Source organism: Calonectris borealis, chromosome 2, assembly GCF_964195595.1.
Source record: "Calonectris borealis chromosome 2, bCalBor7.hap1.2, whole genome shotgun sequence".
Lineage (NCBI taxonomy): Eukaryota > Metazoa > Chordata > Aves > Procellariiformes > Procellariidae > Calonectris > Calonectris borealis.
This window is the reverse complement of record NC_134313.1, coordinates 5690789-5715662: the sequence shown is the minus strand read 5'-3', so window position 1 is coordinate 5715662 and position 24874 is coordinate 5690789. Positions and strand designations below refer to the sequence as shown.

The 24874-nt window shown below is 38.4% G+C and overlaps 1 protein-coding gene across 11 annotated transcripts in view; it reads right to left on the bottom strand.

Moving 5' to 3' along the window:
• The window catches only part of TRAPPC9 (trafficking protein particle complex subunit 9), a 542043-nt gene that overhangs the window by 189062 nt on the left and 328107 nt on the right, over nt 1-24874 (bottom strand). Inside the window, exon 22 of one of the 11 annotated variants that reach the window (XM_075141108.1) lies at nt 22955-23454. The exons of the other annotated variants lie outside the window; for them this stretch is intronic. Within the exon in view, the coding sequence (XP_074997209.1) occupies nt 23408-23454 (47 nt within the window). The 3' untranslated portion in view covers nt 22955-23407. Of the gene's footprint in view, nt 1-22954; nt 23455-24874 lie in introns of those variants that run through there. 11 annotated transcript variants of the gene reach the window in all.

Below are 24874 nucleotides of genomic sequence, written 5' to 3'. Positions count from 1 at the left end.
CAGTTCTTGGCATGTACCCACATATCATTGAAAATACACTGTTGTGTGTTTTTACCCAATTTTTAAAGTAGGCTGTAAAATATGGGGTTTACTCCATTTTTAAGTAGGGTATAGGAGGTACTTAAAGACATACTTCAGAGAGATACTTCACCATCTGATACTACTGATCAAGCTTAAGGGAATAATTTTGTACAGCACTTACCCACAACAATAACTGGTCTTTATGTTGAACAACATAAGCAAAAATATCATCTAGTAAAACAACAGCACAGTGAACTGGTTTTTAAAATGAGAGTTTGAGTAGAAAGTATAGTATAGCCACAGGCTTGCTCACTTCACTTGTGGGCAGGGTGAAATAGTCCTTGATGCACTTCAGGTGTCCACACCAGACGGCCACTATTTCCCACACCGGTTTGTTCAGAGCTTGCTTTGAGACACCGAATAACTTGCCAAAGCAATGCCAAAAAACACCAGAGCAAAAAGCAGAACTGCCGAAGCCTGGTTCCCCAGGGACACGTGTGCTGCTTCTGCCCTCCTCTCCATCACAAGGTCACCTTCACTAAGCAAAAGTGATTAAGCGCTGGGGTTAATTTGGACCTATAAATTAGCTGCTGCCAAACACGACACAAAACAGGCAAATTCTCCAGCCTCTTCCCAAGTTCGCTAAGATTTGGGGTCTCTTTCTTCAGTTTTCTGTAAAACTGGTAGATCTTTAAATTACATTTGAGTACTCCTCCACTCTTTTAAATTGGGTTTATGTTGTCCAATAGGTCAAAAAGTAGTAGGGGGTGACAGAGATAAGCGCAAGCACAGAAAGCCTCATTCCACAGAAAATCAGTCTAACAATACAAATAAATGCAGCGAATAGCAACTGAATTCATAGTACAGATGTGCAAAAAATTGGATTTTGCTCTCAGCTGCGATAACTGCCTAAAGACTTGACATTAAATGAAATCCCTTCTCCCATAAATCATCTTAGTCAGAAAATACACGTTCTTTTCAAAATATATTTGGAGACAAAATGGTTAATTTTGTTTTATTCCTTGAATGTTCCAATTAAGACATTTCTACTAAACAAGGAAGGTATTTTCTGTATTGATTTTGGGGATTATTGTTACCATTAGCTTGATGCACAGTTCAAACAGCTCTTCAAATCTAACATTATCAAGGTTAGATTAAAAAATCATCCATACATAGACTTCTTTGAATTTTTACTATATTAACTAAGGGAAAATGGTTCTCTCATTTCTCTCCATGACAGGCATTTTATTTCCCTTGTGCATTTTCAGAATACATATGCTGTAGCCTTGTTTTTCTTCTAAAGATAATTAAAGCTTTAGTTTCATTTACAAAAAGAAAAAAAGAGGTTATTTTCATAGAATTATCTATTTAAAACCTACCACATCCAAATCAAGTATTTTCCAACATAGCAAGGGGCACATCATGCATGCAAGCTCATTTTTGGAGACAGTCTCTGCCCAAAGGACAAGCCAAGCCACTCGCCTGCCTCTCTGGGCAAATCTGTTCTCATCACCAAGAAGGTGCTGGTCCATAACAGCTTTTCTAGTAAGAATTCACTAATTACTTCTTTTCTTTTCAAAAGCTTTGCTTACATTTTGCTATTATTACTAGACCAGGTAGCGAAGGTTACTCTATACAGATTGTGCTGTGTCAATCTGGGAGATCACTTCAGCTTTTAATTAGGGGTTTTTTAAGCACATCACAGTGTGTCGGATAATTCAAGGAATTTAATAATTTCATGGGACAATAACATTTCTGCAATGAAATATCCCCCTGTTGACTTTCCAAGCTGGTGGTTTGTCTTTGCGAATGCTAGGCCTGCATTTGATTTTTATGAAGATTTGGTAATGTGTCCAACTCTACCATAGTTTGCTCAAAGTTCATTAATTTGGAAACTTTTGGCATGCATGGGAAATCATCGCTAAGGCCCGTATTACCCACTTCCATTCCGCTGTGCTCTCTGCTGCTGTACTTGAACAAAACCTCCATTTCTTTTTATCGGAACTTGTTTTGCAGTGTCTGCTGGGCAGCAGTGCTCCTGAGGTCTCCAGAGCTCCCACGCCTGCTTATTTTCTGCCTATTTGAAACACCGCTGATATACTCAAGGGGACTTTGAACTCTGCTCTTCTTGTAAGCAAGAGAAGTAAAACCCAAACTATCAAAACAACTCCATATAAATACAGAAAAAAGCCAGAGCATGGAGATAGATATCGTCCAGGGTCTCACCCACGGAGGGAGAAGACTCAGCATTGCTACGAGCGCCCACATACCAGCACACCTGAGGTTCAGATGAAAGTCTCCCATCTCAATTCATCACCTCTCATCATCTTGGCAATCTCCTCACAACATAGCAAGGGAAGAAGAAGAAATGAAGACTTCAGGGGTGAGACATCTGAATTTCAATGGGAAGAAGATCCATAGAGCATCCATAGGGGATGGCATCAGGGCAAAGAGTAGAAAATCTCTAACAGAAGGCAAGTGGGAATGAGAGGATAGTCTATTTAAAGATAGGCAACACTGTGTACCAGGTATACCGCCAGAAAAACCACCAGTGATAGCAGCACTTGTCATAGATACTAACTATTTCTGCTACCAAATAGCACAAATCGCGTAAGACTGAAAACTAAACTACACAATCTAGGCATAGGAATCGTCTTCTAGTCTTGACTGCCAGTTTCTTCAGAGAACAAGGACTGAAAATTTCAGGACATGAGAATAATTTCCGAGGAGTCAGACTGATGCCTGTGGCTTCAGATACAGAATATATTCATGGCAGGAAGGGTTGAAGGGAAGAGCTTGCTTGACAGACTAAGGCATATGATTTTTTTTCCTGTACCGCAAATGCTTAGATTTGCTACCCAGAATGCCTAGATTTGATACCCAGAAAAACATTTTTTTATAAAGTGCAGCTTGACTTGCTCTGAATCCAAATATGTTTTCTGTTGTTACACTATAAAACTGAATACTAAGAATACAACAGTGCTGCAAGATAAGAGCGCAAGCACTGCATGTGCTATTTACCTTGTGTATACGCATTGTCTATGTGTGTCACACAGCATCAAGATGACATATAGTCTTCCACCCAATTCTAGGAAGTATTAAATATTTAAAGCATGTTTGATCCTTCTGTCCCAACTACTGCAAAGTGAGATTTCCCATGTGATGGACTTTCTCCTCCTCTTATCAGTTCTTTTGTGATCCCCTCACTGAAGAAGCCTCCAAGCCATTAATGATATCCTTTCTAAAGCACTGATTCCTGTTAACGCTGGGATGCATGTAGCATTTTACAAACAGATGACACCACTGCTTTGAGAGTAATGTGCTGAGATGAAACACTTCACCTGTGTTTAGACAATAAATAGTCCCCTTATCTAATCACAGTAATTCAGAGCTACGCATGCCACAGTAGCATGAAACGTAACAGACCATTAATCCTATTTTTAGCTATGACAACACATTTAAGTTTTTTGTTTTCTGGGGTTTTTTTGGTATTGCATATCCACCTTGATTCCATCAAAAGTTATCATAGAGGTAGATTTTCTGAGGTTAGCTTCTCCACAGTGCAAATAAATCACTCAGATGAGCAGCCAGGCTTGGCAAGAACAGAACACTGTACCTACATGTACCATTCTTCTTGCTTCATTCTACACATACCTACTAATTCTATCTAAAATCAGACTTTGCTAACTTCCAGGTCTTGTTCCATACCTCTCTTCCAGATCCAAAGAGGCACAACAAGCACTTCAGAAGTGTGTTCTTTTTTTTTTAATATACTTTTTTTGACTTTTTTTCCAATACAAAATATTCAATTTTTCCTCTTGCCCCATAGGTGTAAATGCCATCAGATAAGTACTCTTATTTACCATCTTCTCAGGCTATTGACAAAGCAATTAATGCCAGAATTCTTACATTTTATAAGAACTTTTACTGACTGCATAAACTATAAAACAAATTCTGCCTTTCCCTTCATACCTATGAAGTTCTGCCTCTATAATAAGAGCCAGGGCATAAGCCATGGTGACATGCTGAATTTCAAGGCTTGGATGCAACGTGTAGAGGACAGCTAGATGTCTATGCAGAAAAGACACCATCATTTTCTCTTGGCAGTTTCCTTGTGTCCACAGGGGAGTTAAAGCAAAGCCTGCTTACTTCTTTCAGTCATTGGTATAAAATGGTGATTGTGGAACAGAGGAAGAGGTTCCTGCATTAATTTTGAAGAGAAAGTCCCACTCCTCTGGACATTTAAGGAGCTTTTAACTGACGTGTTTTGGGTTCCTGACTCTAATGTGCAAGACAATCCCAAGCTTTTCAATAAAATTCAAAGGAAAAAAAAAGGCTTCGGTGTTATGTTTAACGATCCAGATAAATTGCCTGATACTCTGAAGTCTTGAGCATCCATCAAGCCCCAAAATATTGTTTGGCACTGTATCAGTCATAATTTCTATATGAATTCAGGAAAAGAATTGCACATTGGTTGCAGTTTTTCTTGGGTTTGGAGGGGGGGTGTGTTTAAATCCTTGGGCAACTTCACTATACAAAATATTTTTACCAATCATAGTTTAGCATTGTAATATTGGTAACATTGATTTACATGAATCTATTAATAAACCTAAAAAACCCAATGCCACCAGTAGAGTCCTTGTGATTAACACACTACTGTCATCTTTCTGAAAGTTGCTCTGTAGTTGGTTTGGGGCTGCCTTCCAAACTTGAAAATCATTCAGGCAAAAACCAAGTAACACAATAAGATCAATATTCAAACTTTAAAAAAACCCCAAACACCAAACCAGCAATAAAACGTACATGACTGTCAAAAAACATTAAACAGTCTGTAGAAATTGAGGCTCCAGGGGATGTTGCCATCTATAATTTGCTTTATTTAAGATTAGACGATACACAAAAATGATCAAAACTTGCCGGAAAAAAAAATTTAAATGGATTTAACTATTCACGCAAACACTGCCTTTTCAAAAACATCAGCTTGTGTAGTATACTTGAGCAATATGGCAATTTTACGGTTGGACTCGATCTTAAGCGTCTTTTCCAACCTAAATGATTCTATGATTCTATGGTTCTGATTGGTACTGTGCAGCTATGGTGCTTCTCTTTAGCCGCCAAAGATACAGGACCAGAACAGTCCTCCAGCCTCACAGCTTATGGGAATGATGCCGAAGCTTAGCAAAGACAGAGATACAACTCTTACACTAGCTCTACATTATTTTCCTATTAGCAAAGTCAATAAACCCAGACAGAGAGAAGAAAGAAGCTGTTTCATATGGGCAGAAGTTCTGGAAGGATATCAAACCTCTTCTGGTCCTTACTTGGCACCCTGAGTCACTAGGCTGGTCCCTCTTACCTTGCCAAAGTAAAAACAAACGAACAAAATGCCAAAAGAGTCTTGAAATGAAAAAAGTGGCCCTTCAGTTTATGGTTTCAACAGACTTAAAGAGAAGCTACATCTGTACATTTGACCACCTAGAGCAGGTACATCACTTAAAACAAGTTACAGTATCACAGTCGTATTTCGAGGTTGTTAAAACTCTCCCTTTCTGGTCAGTAGAGAGTTAGGATATGGTTCCCACTAAAGCAGATGCTTCGATGAGCAGCACCCTCAGCCCCAATAAACAGATGCCCAGTGGCCATAGTGAGAGTTTGCACAACCTCAGGTGTAGAAACCTGTACTGGAGGTATCTATAGGTTGGGAATACAAATTTTCTTGCTGTTTTCTTGCAGAGTCAAGTCTTACATCACTCTCACATAACAAAAACCCCCTGTTCTCCCTCTTCCACATGCCCTTTCCAATTGCTCTCCCTCCTGGTAAGAGTTTCCCCACCCTGAAACCCTGCAGGAAGAACCCCTTGGTTCCTTTCCAGCCTTCCTAAGCAGCAGCTAAGGAAGGGGGAATGTGTTGAAACTGGTTCTGAGTAACAATCTTCCTGACCAGACAAGTAAATTGGCTAAACAGAACAGATAACTTCTTTTTTTCTTTTTTTTTTTTTCCCCAATAAAGTGGGCTGGAAACCAAGAACGACACACAAAACATTTTCTCCAAAGTCTACAGCAGTCCTGCACTGGTGTTTGCAGCAGAGCTCCACATGTTTAATCTTCCACCAGGTCTGAAACTAGAATGCAATTTATAGGGTGACACATTTTTTTTATAAGACCAGCTAATATCTTTCTACAACACAAACTTCCTTCCTTCCTTCCTCTTGTGGTCCTCACAAAGCAACGGACAACTGCAAGCTGGCCACACACTAGACACAATTGGTCTTAATGAATCTAAGTTAAATGTTAATGTTAATAATGTTAAATTAGACCAGCTGAAAGAAGAGGATAGCTAGCCCCAGCAAAGCATAGCCGTGTGGCAACAGGGCTAGTGGTGAGAGGTTAAGATAGCACCTGCAAAAGAAAGAGGCAAGTGGATTAGGAAGCTCTCTACTGAGGACTGGAATGGGCCATAAAACCACTACATCAGAGAAACCTTTATTTCCATCAGCTGCCAGGAATTTCAGCATTTAGGTTCATCTTATGTTGTGGAGGTATGTTGTGGAACCCTCTTGGAAATCAGGAGTAAGGAAATGGTTTGTGACAATTATTCTCCCACTAATGAATGAGTGCTCCCGCCTGACCAACGCTTTGTGATGGAAGTCCTGCTGTGTGACTCTCATCTTCCCTCTTCCCCCAACTTCCACAAGGCATTACGCTCACTGGTAGAAACCCATAGTAGGGGATACACATTTAAAAGACTCATTTTATGATTCTGCAGATAGCACTGATCATCGTTGTTAAGAAGTATCAGCAAGTTGTATTCTGTTCTTAATTTTTGGCATTGATGTGAAGTTTCCATTTGGTAATGCATCTGCCAGTGCCGGGGAAGTGTTTGAAAGGTGGGAGAGAGGGTAGTTTCCTTCTTCCAGCATATGCTGCAATTATTTAGTGATTTCAATACATATTCCAATGTAGGGTTGTATGCAATCACTAGCTATGGTCAATGGGACCTTCTGTTTTGTGGTGTGCCGTATTTCTGTGTGTATTGCACCGGCTCATTAAAAATGCAGCTGAGTTCCCTGGAGGAACATTGTTGGTAGGTGGAAGTCGTGTTCAGGTACGCAGGGCTTTGCAAAGCATGTATTTTATGTCATCCACAGCATCTAATGTAACTGTTAGCTGTATAACACACCTATAGATACTTCTTTCTAACATTTAAGTATTCTATATGGTCTTAATAGGCTAACTACCAGTAAATAGCATAGCAATTATATACTAGAAAAAATAGGTTAACATATAAAAATCTTTAGCCCCTGATCTGTTTTAGGTGCTTTTGTTTCTAAATGGGCAAAAGTAAAACTTCTCTTTTTTTCCTGGAAATACTGGTAGAAACGTTATTCTGTTTCTTTTTGTACTAAATACTGTAGATAAATAGCCCGAGAAAAATAAAAAAAAAAGAAAAGAAAGAATTCATCCTGTGATCCTGGCTTCTGCTGACACCAAACAACTTCTAAGAATATGCATTTCCTACTCACAGTTCTGTTAATGTTCATTATGTTATGTTCATTAACTTCCTTTTAACACTACTGTAGATTATTTCCATGCCGTCAGAAAAAAAAAAAAGGTGCAAATGGAGCAGAAAACAGAGCAAGGACTACAGAAGTTTGTTAGTTTAACAACAAAGCTCCAGGAGCAAAAACATTTTCAAACAAATGCAACACAAAATCCTCCTACACTGCCATGTAACAGTCAATTTGTTTGCCTAGAAAACTTCTAAAGCTCTTGTAAGGGAAGAAAAAAGTAAGACAAACAACTCAACAATATCAGGAGATGGAAATTCTTAGCAAAAACTCCCTATAGCAAATTTCAGGCAAAAAAGCAAGCTTCCAAAGAAAACACCACGTATTCAATTAAAAACAATAATTAGCATCCCCATCCTTACTTCAACAACGTTGCATGAGTTTTCATGCAGGAAATTATCAAAAAAAAGTACCAAAGTTGGGGTTTTTTGCAAGAAATGTACTCAGAGAGAAGCCTTTCTGGTAAAAACAGGAAAGCTGTAGGAACTTGGAATGCTCCAACGGTACCTTACTTCAGAAGCAATCAACTTAATCTCATCCCCAATGCATTAACTGCACAGTAAAACTATGAATAAGACAATACTACTTCTATGCACGTGCCTACAAATTCAGCCATTTTCACAGCAAGAATGAGAACATATACACATTTGAGAGAAAGAGGGAGAGAGGAGTTTACAGACATACAGAAATATATTATAAATAAAGGCATGAAGAGTACATCACCTCTGATACTAGAACCTACACCCTTGTTTCCCTAAAATAAGGTTCACCGCAAAGATGTATTTCATTATAAATGCTACAAGTTTAAAATAAATAGCTTCCCTGAAAAAGAAATCTTTAATAAAGACAGATGCTCTGCAGATGCATCAGTGCCTGTTCATTTTTCTCCTTTCTAATTAAAAGACCATTCTAACTTCTGCTTGAATTTTTTCTCGTCCAAGCACAGTATATTCCAGAGGGTTGCAATGACATGACTTTGCACGTGCATCCAAACAGGGTATCACATCTGCATAACAGTAACTTCGCCTCAGATTCCAATTTACTCTGTAACGTACTACATGGCAGAGATTCGGTCAGCTGAGTTCCATAATGACAACAGTAGCTGAAAAATGTACTTGTCTACTAAATTGAAATGTGACATCTATATCAAGGTAAACATCCGAGTCCTCTGAATACTTTATTGGCAGCCACACTATTTTAGCTTCAAAATAAATTTTCCCCAATAGCAGCTTTTATTTCATTTAAAATCCATCAGCTCTTCTAGCTTCTAATTCCCAGAGCTGCCCCTTCGAGTTTTTAATCGTATCTTCCTAGTGTGAAAGTGCTGTAGACCAGCACTTTTAAACACAATAGTGTAACAGTTTTTGAAAGCTATATAAATCGTATGAAAGACTATCCTATTAATTCCCTTTCTCATTACCAATTTTTCTCTTTTATTTACACGGCTTGGGGACTTCAAAATTCAGTTACTCCGAGGGAAGGAAGAACTTCAATTTCACTGGGACCTCCCCTCTGGCTCTTGACATTTTCAGAAACCTGTTGGACAATAACATTCGGGTCAGCCCAGACATGGAAATTATGCTAAGCCTAAAACAGATCAATTCCAGTTTGTAGCTCTCAGATAATGACTTTGTGCTCAAGGTGCTTTACAGATACACTAGCAAAAAAAAAAAAAAAAATCTATCTTCAGAGTTATCAGACTGGTAGTAGTAAGAAAACCCTGTCTGGAAAACAGGATGGTAAACTGATTAAAGAGCATCAGAAGGTAAAGAAGCAACTGGTTGTTTTATTCTGCTTACAAAGACCAGCATCTTTTTGCCAGGTAGGGAAGAAATTATCCTGTGAGCTGTAAATAGACAGATTTCCTGGTTTAGATGCAAACATCTACAAGTGACAGACACAGGAACTGAAAGCAAATATTTATTAGAATACCATTGTTGAATTCAGCTAATTAACTGAGTGCAAGCCTAATGTTTTATGGGACTTTTGGTTTTTAAAAATGAATTCTCAGAGGAGGAAAAGGATTAAGATGATGCCACATACCATTAATGAGCCACTGCTGAAATATTTTATTTGTCTTCTGCTCCGAGTTAGGAGGACTGACCTGAGCTATCTGGAAGTTATGAATATTAAAAATAAACTAAAAAAACTTGTCTCTAAGGCAGCAAGTTCTTGCTGATATTATAACCTTTTGCACCACTCTGATCTGGGCCACAAAACTCCTCCAACCATCTGGATAAGGATTTCCCTAGACCAGCCTCCTTTTCCCTCTGGTGGTGCAGTGGCAGCTGAAAACCCTCTACAAAAAGGTTTGCATCTCTCACAGCCCCCTTAAAAGAGATGTCACACACCTAAAAACCCTGTGCTTGCCTACTCAAGATAAAAAACTGATTTTGCTAGAATATATGACCTTACAAGCACTAACATCTGCAAGGGTGGTCAACTTACAACACCAAATGACCCCCACCAGCATGAAGTATGATGCACACCCAACCTCTCAGATTCCCATTTGAGGCAGCGTCCCAATCTCACGCATCTCCCTGATTTCAGACATTGATGGCATTCAGTGCCTTTGCAACTACCTAGACACTTCTGAAATTTCACAGGCTCAAAAGTTTCTTGCCTGCGTCCCATCCAAAAATAAACCTTCAAAGATATAAGTACCCTTGGGCTCTGCTCAATTCCTCCTTGTCACACATTCTGGTTTGCTGAGAGAATTAATTGGCTTTGTGGAGCATGAAGAAACAGAAATGGCAATATGTACCTCAATTAGACTCTATTTTTAAAATCATTTTTAAACTTTGTAAATTATAAGACTTTAAGGACTTTAACAAGTTTGCTTGATTCACTTCGATCAAACAAGGTTAGGGACTCATTATATAGTACATGCAGCAGTTTAACAATATTAAAATGTACCATCAAGTCAATCTTTCTGTAAGCGACTTCGAAGCACACAGTAAGCAGATCTAAAAAGCCCTGTAATTTGCAAATGGCAATCATCATTCTGGTAACACTGTAAGAGGCCTTCTTAATTCCGCTGGTGTTTAAATTCATGAGCCAAAACACATCATAAGTTGTCTTTTATTGCTGTCAAGAACAAGTATATAGATTCTCTTATTTAGCCTTTTGTGACTTATTGGGATCCTCTGAGTGTCTGAGAAGTGGTGTTTGCTTCACTGAACAGTAGATTGAGACTCTTCCATTTTTATGTTAGAAAGACATTGCACATAAAGTAACAACCTTAAAGCCTGCAGTCAGAACCCACTGGCTCTTTATAACCAAACTTACATCAGTTCTTAATTATTAGACATTTTTAGCATGGCAATGATAGAGGGTGAATGCTCCAACTCAGAAAGAAAATGCCACCTTCTGCCAGAAAACCGAGACTGCTTTGCCATGCTCTGCCAGTGCCTAAAGGGAATATTAATGGATTAAGGAGGAAACACATGACGCGTCACTGTTAAAATAATCTGGCATCACAAAGGGACCGGTAGCTACAGCTCCACCAAAAGATCAATAAATGTGCAAACAGCAGCCTCTTTAGAAATCATTGCTTTCCCTCCAATATGTGGTGACAAACTCCGTGACAACGTTTACTTCATGCCACCAGCTTCATTAAATAAATCAGACTATCCTCATCCACCCACAAAGCCAACTCCAGAAGTCTATGGAAAATATTGATTTTTCTTGACTATGTTCAGGTCAAAGATGCAATGCAATAAAATAGCTTAAGACAACTACTCCCTTTCCAGCTTGTAATTAGAGCCACGAAACCGTGTTTCTAGGTCCTGGTTTGGGATCTGTTGTCAATTCACTTCGACCTTAGGTAAGCAAATTTCAACACTCAGGACCTTGCTTCTTGCTGTAAAACAAGCACAGTTAACTTACCTCAGAAGGCTGATTGTTTGGATTTGAGACTTTTTGCTCTTTTAAGTTTTAATGACTGAATAAAATCCATTTCAGTTTGAGTTCATTAGATAAAAAGCATCAGCAAGTAAAATCATTATATGTGAAAGATTATGCATCTGACGATCCACACCAGGACTTGAGTCTCCCTTATGTCAAGGGAGAGGAACAGGCTCTCTGGAGCGTGATTTGCAGAAACCACCTTGCACCATCAGTGGCATCAGTTTTTCTTGCATAGGATCCACATATTTTCCTGAAAATGGATAAAGCTTTGAACAGCAAAGAGAAACAATTAAGAAAGTTAAATCAAGAAAACAAGAAATAGTGATTTTGATTATTAATTTTAGGTAAGATGCAGAACTATTTCCCCGCTATTGCAAGGACCAAAACCAGCCAGAAAATTTTAGATACATAAATGGTGGTGAGCTGTGAGCCCACAAAAGGTACTTCTACTGTCCAAATCGAAAGAACAACGATGGTAGCCACTTCATCCCACTGTGATCCACAAAATGTGGTTTGGCATAAAGGGATACAACAATTAGAAATAGAGTTTATAATGAAATTTAATACTCTCGGATCTAACATATATTCAATATTTAATACATAGCTGAGATATCAAAGCTCATTGTGCCAGACCTTCCATACAGCTTAGAACAGTATTTATAGAATAGACACAGAACTTAATCATATTTTTTTTTCTTGTTGGATTATTTGATCCTTCTTTGATTATTTTTTATCATTAGCAGTGAGCACACTACAAACACCACTCTCTTCTTCACTCCAGGCTGCAGCTGATAGCTGAGGTAGGTGCACCACACAACAGCTACAAGGAGAACCCTTGATTCACACTCTACACACACAAAAAGAACAAAAAAAAATTTCTTCTGGGTCTGAAAGATTAACATGAAAAGAGTTCACTGTTTTAAGAGGAGTAGAAGAAGAAAAAATTTGCTCGCCTCTCCAACAGAGTCTTATGTGTTCTTTTATTGCTCTGCAACTTTAGACAGTGACTTATGGGGAATTCTTGTGTGATTCCAAAATTTGGAGGAGAATCCTTTTCACTCATGCTCAGACCAGCCTCGACAACAGCATCAGGTGTTCCTGTCTCTCCAGAGTGGATGAAACAGGTCTCTAAAATGTGGTAAGTCTTCCAAATTCAAACTGGCAGTCTGCATTAGGATCAAACAAACGTTAGCAATCCACATTATAAATTCAGCCTGTTCCATCCTCTTTCCTCATGTCGTCCACTTTAATTTTCTGGACAAGAACCTGAGTTTTGTGGCATTTCTATTATAACTTATTTCTAGCTTAGGGACTGAATATTTAAGGCATAGCAGTGTGCCTATATGAAGTGTCAAGCATTCTTAACTACCTTGCACATAATAGATTCACAAATTCACACGAAGTCCTTGAAACGTTTGGAGTTTGAGCCTCAGCTTTGAACCAAGGAGAGCTATCATCTTGTTTCCCATTTCTGAGAGTACAGCCCGTGACAGCAGCGTGCTGACTCTGCTTGCCTAACTCTGTAATTTCAAGGTGATTTACTTTTTTGGGACACTGTACATCCACCTGCTGACAGTTAAACAAAGCTTCCATCTTTCATTACTGTTCTGGTAATCACATAGCTCTGGAAGGAACCACGGTTCATATGTACCAAAAATATCCAGCCTATCACATGAAAGTAAATGTTTTTTCCCTCTCTTCCTTATGGAGATTAGAGGAATAAAGGGATAGTTCTTGAGTCCTGAAGTTGGTGCCAACTCTATGTATTTTTTTCAGTTTTGGGTTAATATTTTCCCAGCAGTACTCTACAGAGCAGCTGCATCCCAGATACTGTGAGCATCAGCTATGCAGAGTCTCAGGACTATTTTGAAGACAGAAATGGTATTCAAGAGTGAAATATCAAAAATACAAGATTTTAAATCTTCAGATCTCATTTTTGCTAGGTAGGATACAAAATGCACATTCAGGTCATTAAACTGTCTCTCTTCAGAATATATTTACAGGAGTTGTACGAGCAAAGAGAGTTCCCGCAGGAAATTCTCCCATGGAAAAACACCTGCTCCTCCAGCCAGCACAGCAAGCCGCTCACTAGAGCTCTTGTGAAACCGCATGGTTAACATTACCATTGGGCTGCCGCTGCCTTATTTCATACTTAAGGTCAACCCCACCATCCCAGAAGTAACAGGAGTGCAATATATAGACATATATATCTATAAAAATAAATAAATAAATATATATATACATATGTAGCAAAGCTAGCTTTAATCTTGTTACCAGAGCCCAGCCTGGCCACAGCAGGGCTGCGCCACGGGCTGATTCACCTCTATCTCCCATAGCAGGATCGAAGCACAGCATCAGCAAGACCACACAGACAGGAGCTCCTCTTCTATTCCAAAGCAGAAGTGCTGTCTTTTGTACCATTAAAAAAGCTCTGAGTGACCAACCGGAGAGATTTTTTTTCCAGCGGTGAGAAGATACAGTCCAATAACACATTTAATTGTAAGCAAAGTGGTTTTTGGCTTCTCACCCAACAGATACGTGACACCCACGTGCTGTGCAAACTCTTTATGTCCTGGTGCAAACAAGATCATTTCAATTTACGAAGGATGTAAGATTTAAAATCCAGGACTAATGAAATTTTTTTTTTTTTTTAAATGGCACATCAGGCAGCTCTCAAAACTGTTCAGAACAGCAACCGGCTACCAACAAAAAACAAGTAGAGACAGATAAAATAATACTGCGTCACCTAATGAAAGAGCAGCTCTGAAATCTGTTCTCTTTGGGTTCTTTCACCATAACTCGTTGCCTTGAGGGCTCTAAGCCCAGAACCTTGTTTTCATACCTATCTGGAAAAAACCCACATAAAACAGTACTCATAATGTAACAATAATGTATTCAGCTTATTAAAACTGTTCTTTTATTTAGCTTTATGAAATTGCAGGAAAATTAAGAGATCTTAAATTCAAACACAGATTCCAATTTACTACACTGCAAGTACGCGAAGCGCAGAAGGATAAACAAGAACATGCTGAAACCTACATTTGCTTTCAAATCATCAAGATTTGAAAGTGATTAGTTTACTTAAAAAAAAAAAAAGTAACTATTTGATAAAGTTTGAAATCTACTGTAGAAAAGGCATCTCCTCATTTTTTGCCTGCACAATGCAGTAGGAATTTGTGAATGCGCCCCGGCACACGGCACTGGAGGGATTTTTATCACTATCCATTCCCTTATGGTTTGCTGTGTGTTATTCTACCTAGTGATGTTAAATGGATGTAAGAAAGACATGCTTTCTGATATATCTGGTGCAAAAGCATACATAGAAAATGAAGAAAATAAGTATGTGCGATGGTTGAGGTCAGGTTCTTCCCACCAATGCTAAGTATTAGCTGAAAAATAATAATAGTAGTCTTAATTTCAACAGTCACCTTAAAATATCACATAGCTTGACAAAGGGATAATCATGGGAGTCAGCATCATGGCTGGAAGCCATCCTTCTCACGGCCTGCTGGACCAGGCTGCCTCGTGTGCTGGACTCGCAGGGGCTGCGGGGAGAGCTCGGGCTCGGGGCTCAGAGGGGAGCTGGAATCGCTCCAGCAGTCGCCTGCCGGGAGCTTGTACCTTCTCCGTGGGAGCTGGACACTCCAGCCCCTCCAGATGAGCTGGAGCCTCCCCCCGCAGTAAAAATAAAAAATAAATTTCAAAGTCTTTCCTGACAGCTTTTTGCAACTTTCAATCTGGTCCTGGTTGCGCTGAGGGAAATGTGAATAACAACCCTCTGACTTCTAGGAAAACTCAGTTTTCAGCTAAGGAATAGGTTTACACAAACTACATAGCCAGGGCTCTTTGCAAGCAGAACAGCTTACAACCACCTCTCTTTGTTGTTGTTGGTGGTGGTGGTTTGGGGTTTTTTTTGTTAAAGAAATGTGAGATTCTTGTATTTGCTCTCTGCTTGTGAAACAGCAAGGCTTTCAAAGCTTCAAATCAACAAGAAGAGAAAGAGAATGCAGTACTGAATGAAGCTGCATTTTACTGGCTGTACAAATACACACATCCACACACATATATTAACACAGTTTAATAGGTTGATGTCAGTTTAAAATAACTAGCCATTCTTTAGCTCAGAAGAACTGAATAAACTCTTAGAATACCTGAAGCATTAACTTCACAAGTAATTTAAAGAATGAAACCCCCCCACACACACTCAGGCACCTACCCCTAACATTTCACAGAATGGGTAAGCTCCACTCACAGATTCAAAAAGCCATTTTGCTGGTGCATACACACAAGGAATTAAACTGATGTTACTTTTGCAAGATGCTCAAATCCAACTAGGGCTCCCAAGTCAAGACCATCAGCTTTGCAAGAAATACTTGTAGGAACAGAAGAATAATCTCCCATTTTCTGAAAATTAAACCTGTTTTTCTGATCCATAGGTAACAGGACTGTTCCCGTTCCTGTTCCCAAGGCTTACATGTACAGGCATCAATCCAGAAGACCTTGAGCTCTGCAGGGAGCTGCAGATTCCTGTTCATGGCCATACACTTTCGTACTGGTAGCCTCCTCTCAGCCCCCTATTCTCTCTGGAATCCTCTCACCTCTTTATCTTGGTTTTATAGTTTAGATATCAGTAGTTAGCTTACTTTAACTAAAAATATAAACAAGCATTAACATGTAAACACAACTAAGATCATTAAACACTTAGCGACCTTCTGTATTGTCATCTGTTACTCAAATGCAAGCTTCCAGAGATGTGGGGTTTTGCTCTCAGCAAGTCTTAAACCATTATTTGAAGGAACTTTTCAAATCCAGAGCCTTAGGAAAATCTCTTGGGTTGCTAAATTCCAACATGACCAGGCTTAGGACCTTTGTCTTCCTGTTCTCTCATTTATTCTTATATACTTTCCTGTAACCTCAGCATGTGGTTTCTGAAGAAAGGGTAAAAATAAAAACTTTCTATTGCTCTTTCTCCAGTCTTCTGCAGAAACTGAAGCATAACTTTACCACCTTCAAATTAGATGTTAAATCTGTAGTTTACTGCACATCCTGCTTCCACTGTTAATTAACAGCTCAAAATAAAGACATTCATGCTCTGCAACTCTGCTGGAACACAATTATAAAACACGATGCTGTAGAAAAGTTAAAGGTACTGAGCTACTTGCCATTACGCACTGCCAGACTGGGCGTTACTAAAACACCATACCAAAATAAGCGGGAAAGCAACCAGCGGCTCCTGATATTGATGTCAACTTGTCTGTGAAGAAAATATCTGCTGGGTAACTGAACCTTAGGAGATATTTTGGGGACCAGTGTGAGGACATCTATTGGAAGGCGAGTAAAAAATAATTGGAAATTGCTAGTAAAATGAGTCAAAGCAAAGGAACAACTCTTAACAGCATTAAACCCTTGTACTTTAGTTTATTCCTATCTTACATAGCAGCTACAAAAGGCAGACTGAATATTTATCAGTGATCTGGAACAGCAGCAGCTTTGCTGTGCCTCTTCCATTTAAAATCATCATGGTTCAAGAAGTGGCTCAAAGATGGGAGAAGTATTATGAGAAGACCTTAAAAAAAAAAAATCAGTTTGATCATCCTAATGGGCAATGTCAAAAGCAACAACTTTCTGGCCGATATTTCTGCCAAATATTATTCATCTGCATAGAAGTAGAAGCCACATCCCTTTCTATATGCAGCAGACATGTTGTTAACATCTGCGTATTTTTCAAATGATTTGAAGAAGTTGGAAAAGCCACCTATCTCCTAATAAGATGGTATTCTCCCAGGAGTACTGTAATGAGAATTTTCATAATCATGTGACAAAATTCAAAGGTAATACTTCTTGTTCATTCTGTAAAAAGGTACCTTGAGCACTCTGATTTGTATCTTCATATTTCACTAATTCAACCAAATACGTCTTGATTTTTCTTGAATAAAGAACAAATAAAGGCATGAAAGTTAAACAAATCCCATTTTGATTCCATCATCATCCAGAAAGTCATTAAATAAATTCATCGTTACAGACTCTATTTAGCAGTGATTATTTCTAATCCCAAAAGAGCAGGAACTGACATTCAGATTACGAGGGGAATTGAAAGCCAAACAGCAGCTGAGTTTTCTCGAGCTGCAGCTAACCAAGATGCAAACATGAAAATTCAGCATGATTTGGTGGTTCCATAATGCACAATATGCCCGTTTAAGGAAAAGCCTAAATAAGGTATCTTTCAGAAAGGATATTTGTGTTGGAAGTAATGGAAACTACTTGTTCATAATGGTTTATATGCAAGGAAGGAAGCCAAGAGAAGTCCTATCTGTGGTACTACAAACTGGCTGGTTTTGACTGCATGATAATTTCCCCAAGAATATGTTCTTCATCCTCCCTGCATTTTTGTGGCTTGAATTTTCATTTTCCTGCTATAGTAAAAGACAGCATTGCCTCATGTGTTGCTTTTAGACCTTTCTGCATCTTTGCTCTCCAGGGCTTTTTGAAATAAATCTCTATTTTCTCACTATCATCTACGAAGAAGCTGTCCTTCAGGCAGAGGCACTGAGCGTACTGGTGTTCAGCCTCCCACCAGCTACTTTCCTCCTCCACTCCCGGTTGCGCTGTTCTATCAGAAAGAAATTTGTGGCATGAAACATTTCTCTAAACAAGAACTATTTGAAAAAACTTTCTCTACAGATTCTTAGGAGTGCATTGAATTGAACTTAATGCTTTTAGAAAGAGATGTAGAGTGGTCTTATTTTATTAGAAGCAAACTTTATAATATGAAATACTTCACAAGGTGCAGTTCAGACTTGCCAATACACTAACCATCACTTCCTACATTTTCATTTATAAACTTTACAATATTATCAGAACCTGGATGCTGTAGACATGCAGAAGAGGAATGAAAAGCAAGAAAAAATTAAAAAAACGGTCAATGTGGCAGTCATATTATGACTTCTTAAATTTTCCATTATTCATTATGCCCAGGCCTTTTATAAATCCTTTTATGGTCATCATATATGTCAAAGAGAGACATATGCTTTTCAGGCCATTTATGACTAGAAAACACTGTCTATTACACGTATAAAAGAATTCAGGTTTTTCTCTGTCGAGATTTCTCATCAGGATACATCTTGATCCTTTGGTGAGGAGAAGCTAAGAACAGGAATGTTGTCAAGGCTCTGTCTCAATGAGATGGTAGCTCCGATGTGACCCTCTCCAGCCAGCCTGGGACAAGTGCTCCAGAAGAGAAGGCACTTGGGCAAGAAGAAACAGGTTATTGCCCTGCACTGGGCTTGGAGGAAAACCAGCTCTGAGATACAGACTTTCTTATTTTCTAGTACCTCTCATGGAGTGCCACAAACGATTTATGGTCAGGGTTACACTTTACATGAGTTAGGGTACTACTAAATATCTTAATGATTGGACTAACTGCCACTTGCCTCCTCAAAGCGAATCACAGAACAAATGGAAACGGAGCAAGTTATTTCACTGTCCTATTTCAGCAGACCGCACAGGTAGTTAGGAAGACCAAAGAAGATGCGATTGCCCTGATGCTCTTATTCTCTCCCGCAGATCCTACTGATTTCAAATGGACCTTTCAGGAACTCTACACTTTCTAAAGTTAAAGACTAGGAGACTGCCCAAGGCAACAGAGCAATAGTTATTGAGTTGGAGAGTGAACCTAGAACTGGATTTTCCATCACTGCACTGGAGCACCAGCTCTGCATTTAACAATGAACAATTCTCAATCAAAGATTCAATAGCCTAAAGGCTCTTTTATCCAGGTGCTTACCCAGATAATCTTGGTATCTGCTTGCCACAGATAAATGAGGCCAGATTAAAGGTCCACATTTGGATTAATCCAAGCAAGGTGCTCCCAGAATAATGTTTTCATCTAAAAGATTAATTAGTCCCAATTTATTTTAATACACAAGGAGGACAAGATTATGTTTCTGATCCTCCCAAATTCGTTTCAGTCACTTATTATGTGCCTCACAAACAAGCTGGCACTCACTGACTTTGGGACATCGTGTTACACTGCCTTCAGTGTTAAGGACTCGTTAAGGACTAAGTCAATGATCCAGATCAAAGAAACATCTGGCAGCCCGGGACTCTGCTGAAGCGAGAAAGCTGCCTCAGACAGGGGAACAAGCTGTTGCTACCGAAACTTAGCTGCATCCATGCGCTCAGGGCTCAAATTCCGATTTGTCAGTTAATAGGACAATAATCAGCGGGCCAGATGTTACCATCAAGGGGAATTTAAACTTTAGTACCATGCTTTGAAGAGTAGAACTATTTAGGAAGCAAATCTATTTCTGAAAGGTAATACATAACACATGATCAAGTCGTGAAAACAACTCTTAAATCCCCGTGTTCTTCCTCTTTCCCAAATGATCTTTTTTCCTTTCCCTGTCAAAAGCACCCTCACTCAGCCCTTCTGTCCTACATCGTTTCCTGCACCTTTTCCCTAATTTCTTGATAGGTATCTTTTTTGGTGAAATCTGCTATTTATAGAGAAGAGCTATGAGGACTGGAGACAGGGATGCATCGATGAGATGTAACACAGGGAGAGACAGACCCCGCCGTGCCGCCAGCACTCTCTGTCGCTGAGGCAGTCGCTGCCAAAGACCAGAAGGAGCTGAACTTAACTGCTGCTCATTGCGGTGTTAAGTTTTGCTGCGTACTTTATTTCATCTTTTTAAGCAATGCAAGCAAAGTTCTCAGAAACACTACTTATGCGTAACTACCTTTATCCAGCATTGCTGCGTGTCCTTCCAGAGCCTCTGGAAATCTTGGTTATAAATAAGCCCGTGAAAACCAGGGAGCTCGGAGATAGGGTTGATGCTGCCTTAAAGGACCAATTTCATTCTGGTTTCTGCGGCTCCCAGTTGACAATGGGAAAGAGGAATTAAAGGGAAATGGATTTCTCCAATTCTTGAAGCTCAAGTCAGGACCAAATGTAACTCTGGAACCTTTTTAATCAAACACAACATTACGTCTCATATAGAAGTGACCTGGAAGAAGTCTTCTCTGACTTCCTGTATTATATAGATGGGCACACTGTCCTTCAGAGTGCTCAAACCACAAGTCTACCAAAATATTATGATTAAGAGTATTTTTGTTTTATCCCACAGGTTTGAATCCCACCTACCTCCTCTACCATACAAATGAATTATGGGGAGTAACTAAGCTGTAACTGCAATGAAAAGGCAACTGTTTGTTTTGGTAATTAATGCTCTACACAAGAGCTGGGCAAAAGAAATCCTCTAAGACCAAGCTTAATGTTTCAATACAGGCCATTTTTTTAGTTTTACCTGATTTGAACGCTCAAGTGCAGCAGGGCAAAGGTGATGCTGTTGGGTTGCTTGTATAGGCAACTCCCTACTTTCTGGAAACCTGTAAGACACCACTGGGCTAATTTAAGTCAAATTCAAAGCCAGACTTGTGTTATTTTTTCTGAAATTATTGAGGCATGTACACAAACATAAAAATAATTTGCTGTTCCGCTTCTTACATAAGTTAAATAATAACAGCTAAATTATTTCTAATTTATCCATTAAATTATCTGTTGTCTTTCAAGGGAGTTTTGTAAAATGACTGAGCATTATTAAACGTCTCAGCACCTGCTTTTTCCTGTGGATTTTTAGATTTCAAAAGAAAGCTGCTGTTAATGTTTTGTTGCTATGTCAAAAAGTTTTATGTGTTGTTTTATAATTAAGCAAAATTTAATACTGGGTAATTAAAGTATTGGGTTGTTGAACATTAAGCTTCTCCCAAAGTCTTATTTTCAAATAAATTGAAATTCTAAATAAATTCTAAATTGAAAAGAAAGCAGCAAAGGAAGCCAATTTTCCCTATTTAGCACTTACAGTTATTTTTCCAAAGTTTTGCTAAAACAATGCTAACCTAATTTTTAGGCTGATATACTTCCAGTATAAACACCGCAGCCTCTCTTACAGCTTTCAAATGTTAGCAAGTACGTACAATCATTAAGAAACAGACTGCTGAAGCTGAGATACAACACAAACCCATTACAAATCAATGGTTTCTGGTATTCTGCCTCCATCCTTTTTGTCAACCGCAACTACTCAATCACACACAAAGTAATATGCCTAATCCTGCAAAAAAGTAGATGTATCTTTTACATTTTACCTATTTTATAACTTTTGCTTCTAGTAGAAAGATAGAAAGGTAAACACCTGAAAAAAGAGATCATTCAGTATTCAACATGTTTGTGTACATGCGAAGCCAGTGTTTTAGATGTTTTTATTTGAAATGTTGTCTCCCAACTCTGCTGATGAAACCAATCACGTGTCACGATTGTGACAGATTTTTAAACAAGTGGGTAATCACATTTTTGTATGTGATTCTTCTACATTTAAGAAAGAAAACTAAAGAAAGGAATACTAAAATTCAATTTGAATACACTATTATGAAAGTTAACTTAAATTTGAGAGTGAGCTACTAAACATACAGAAAGCCAGGGAAGAAGTTTTAGTTTTAAAAAAAAAAAATCAAGTATTATAAGGAATAACCGTGTTATCTTCTGTACCACACTGGAATAATGCTCTATCAGCAGTAAATAAAACAGGAACTCTGAAATGTATGGGTTTCTGCTTGCACAGCTTCAGTTAGAAACAGAAATCAAGGTGTGGAGTGAATTGCACTGAATCAGTGGATTTATGCTGACATAAAAATGCAATGAGACAGAGCTGAATGGGAGCTATATTCCTGCAGGCTCAGCTATTTCACCTCCTCTAATAATTCCTATAGACCATTGGGTTGTTGACGTATATTTCTTCTCACTATTAAGAAATATTGACAATAAATATCTACATAAAAATTTTAATTTCTCCTACCTGTATCACTTCTTTACATATTTCTCCTATATCATGTTATGACACATCTCCTGCTATTTTTTTAACTTTTTGAAAAGCTCATTTTTCATTCAGATTGCACCTTTTTTCAAAATAATTTTTTGCAATGGCAAATCTCCAATGTGAATATTATTAGGGCTTGGGTCCACTGAGTTATCTAACTTTAATGTTTAATTTTAATCATATGAATAATCTCCCTGAAATGTAATACTTATATATGCTTAATGCTGATCATAGTTATTAATAGCTTTTGTATTAGGCACTGCCTGGAAACATTAAGAGTAAAGTTTCATTCTTCAGAGATACTTATAGACTAAGAGATGATCCATACTTTGCAGCACACTCACTATATCACAGACTAATTAAAGTAGCATCAGAATAACAACCACCTCATCTTTTGTTTTTCATTATTATTCACTACATGTTCAGGGAATCCAATTGTTTCAGATTCTTTATGAATTAGACTCAATATATTGTAAAACAGCTCTGAAAAAGCCTCTAGTTAATTTGCCTCACGTAAACAAAGAAAAGCAAACTGCTTTAAATTCTTCACCTCTATACTTACAGCAAAAAAGCAAGCTAGCAGGTTGTGCATATTGCCTAGCATCTTTTCATGGCAAGTTTTCATGATAATCAGTTTCACAGAAATTTGAGATAAAAAAGATGAGCAGACTCCTGCATCCACTCCCTTGAAATAGTAACAGCTTCCGCATATTCTCCAACGTTCTCCAGCAGAGGAGCAAGTCCCAAACATTTGGGCATGGAGACCACTGCTAAAGGTGTCTTTTCATGGACCAGCTGGTGCCTTCTTACCAAAGTGTTTAATCAAAAACACCTGGGGGTAGGATTCAACTCAAGATTAAGACATCTAAATTTAGTCATCTGCATGTAGGTACGTCCACATGCACTCAGTGTTTATGGTCCCATGCTAGCGAATGGAGGTCGAGCTGCCATAGTTGATGGCACGCAGGAGGAGGATCTGGGCAGCCAGTGCAGTATCATTTCTAGGATCCAGAGAACTGCTCTAGCAGCTCCAGCCTTTTACTGTCTAATATGGTTCAGCTGACACGTGATCATGCTCGATGGTCCTTTAAAGATATATAACACACATATTATGCATACTGTGACTTTTTAAATACATATTGTAACAGTATAACTTATCATACCATGTATTTGAAAATTTGCATTGATAACACAGTTTTTATACATTTTCATATGCTCCAAAAGTATTATATTTCTGGCAACGACTCTCACTATTAAGTCTGTAGATTGATCAAGATCAGACAATAAATTAGGAGAGCACCCATCAAACATACGAGCAAGTCCAACCAATTTTGATTCTGACCTGGTTATTCTCTTGCTACTAAATGTAATACTCAACTTAGCACCTTCTTTTAAAGATATAAATGTACCCCCCGTGTTTCACATGGCATGCTTGATAAAGCCATTTCACTTCTCATACTTTCACTTGTATAAGAAGCCACAATTTAATACCTTCGAAGAGTAGCTGACACCTTGTGGAAAACTTTAAAAAAACATTCAATTTTGAAGGAGTTTTCATAATATCAGGCATGTTTTCTGTTGGCTTATTCATGATATATAACACCAAACTACTTTTTAAGGCAACACCTCTTTCAAAGGCTTTGTCCCCAAAGAGAACAGCGGTTTCTACAGCAACCAGTTGTGAAATCTTAAGTCCAAGATTACCGCATAAATAAAGCAAAGAAAAAGGTTCTTTTCTACTAAAATTCTTCTGTAGTGAAGAACCAGAGAAAACCAGCCTCAACACGTAAGTCTAGTGGAAGAGCTATACATAAATACAAAGTTTTGGGAACTTTATCAGCTACATCGATTTACCACAAATTTCTTCAGTAGTTATATTGCATCTGAAACATCCTCACCCTGTGTGCCATAAAAATGCATAACTCTCTGGGTCTGTTCTTGTATCACATTTACCTCATGGATTTTCATTCCTCAATATTTTAAAGCTTTTCTTCCTGATTCTCCCCTTTTCATTTTGGCGTAACTAAGCAGAGTTGAATCTCTCTTGAGGTTCAAGTGTATGAGCAGTGTGACACATGGAAGAAAACACATTTGGAGGAAGAACAGAGATATAAGGAGCATTACTGGGGTTATAGAGATGGCTTCACCGGACGGATACGTGTAAGCCTAAAAAGTCCATGTGTGCCTGGACAGTAAGTTGAGCATCCAGATGCAGATGAGATGATTGCACTGAATAAGAGAACGGAGAAGGGTGCAGTCAAGGCAGTCATGGGGTTATACTTTTAAGCAGAGATTAAGCAGCTAATTAATTGATTAATCAAAAAAATTAACTAGATGTCAAATCAGCACAGCAGCAAATTTAAACAGTCAATTAATTCATATATTCAAAAGAACAGTAAATAATTAATAAGGAATTAAAGAGTTTGTTAATTATGTGGCAGTAGATTAGTTATGCAGAAAACTAAGTGAGAAGCAATTAATTAATTATGCAGAGAATCAAATGAG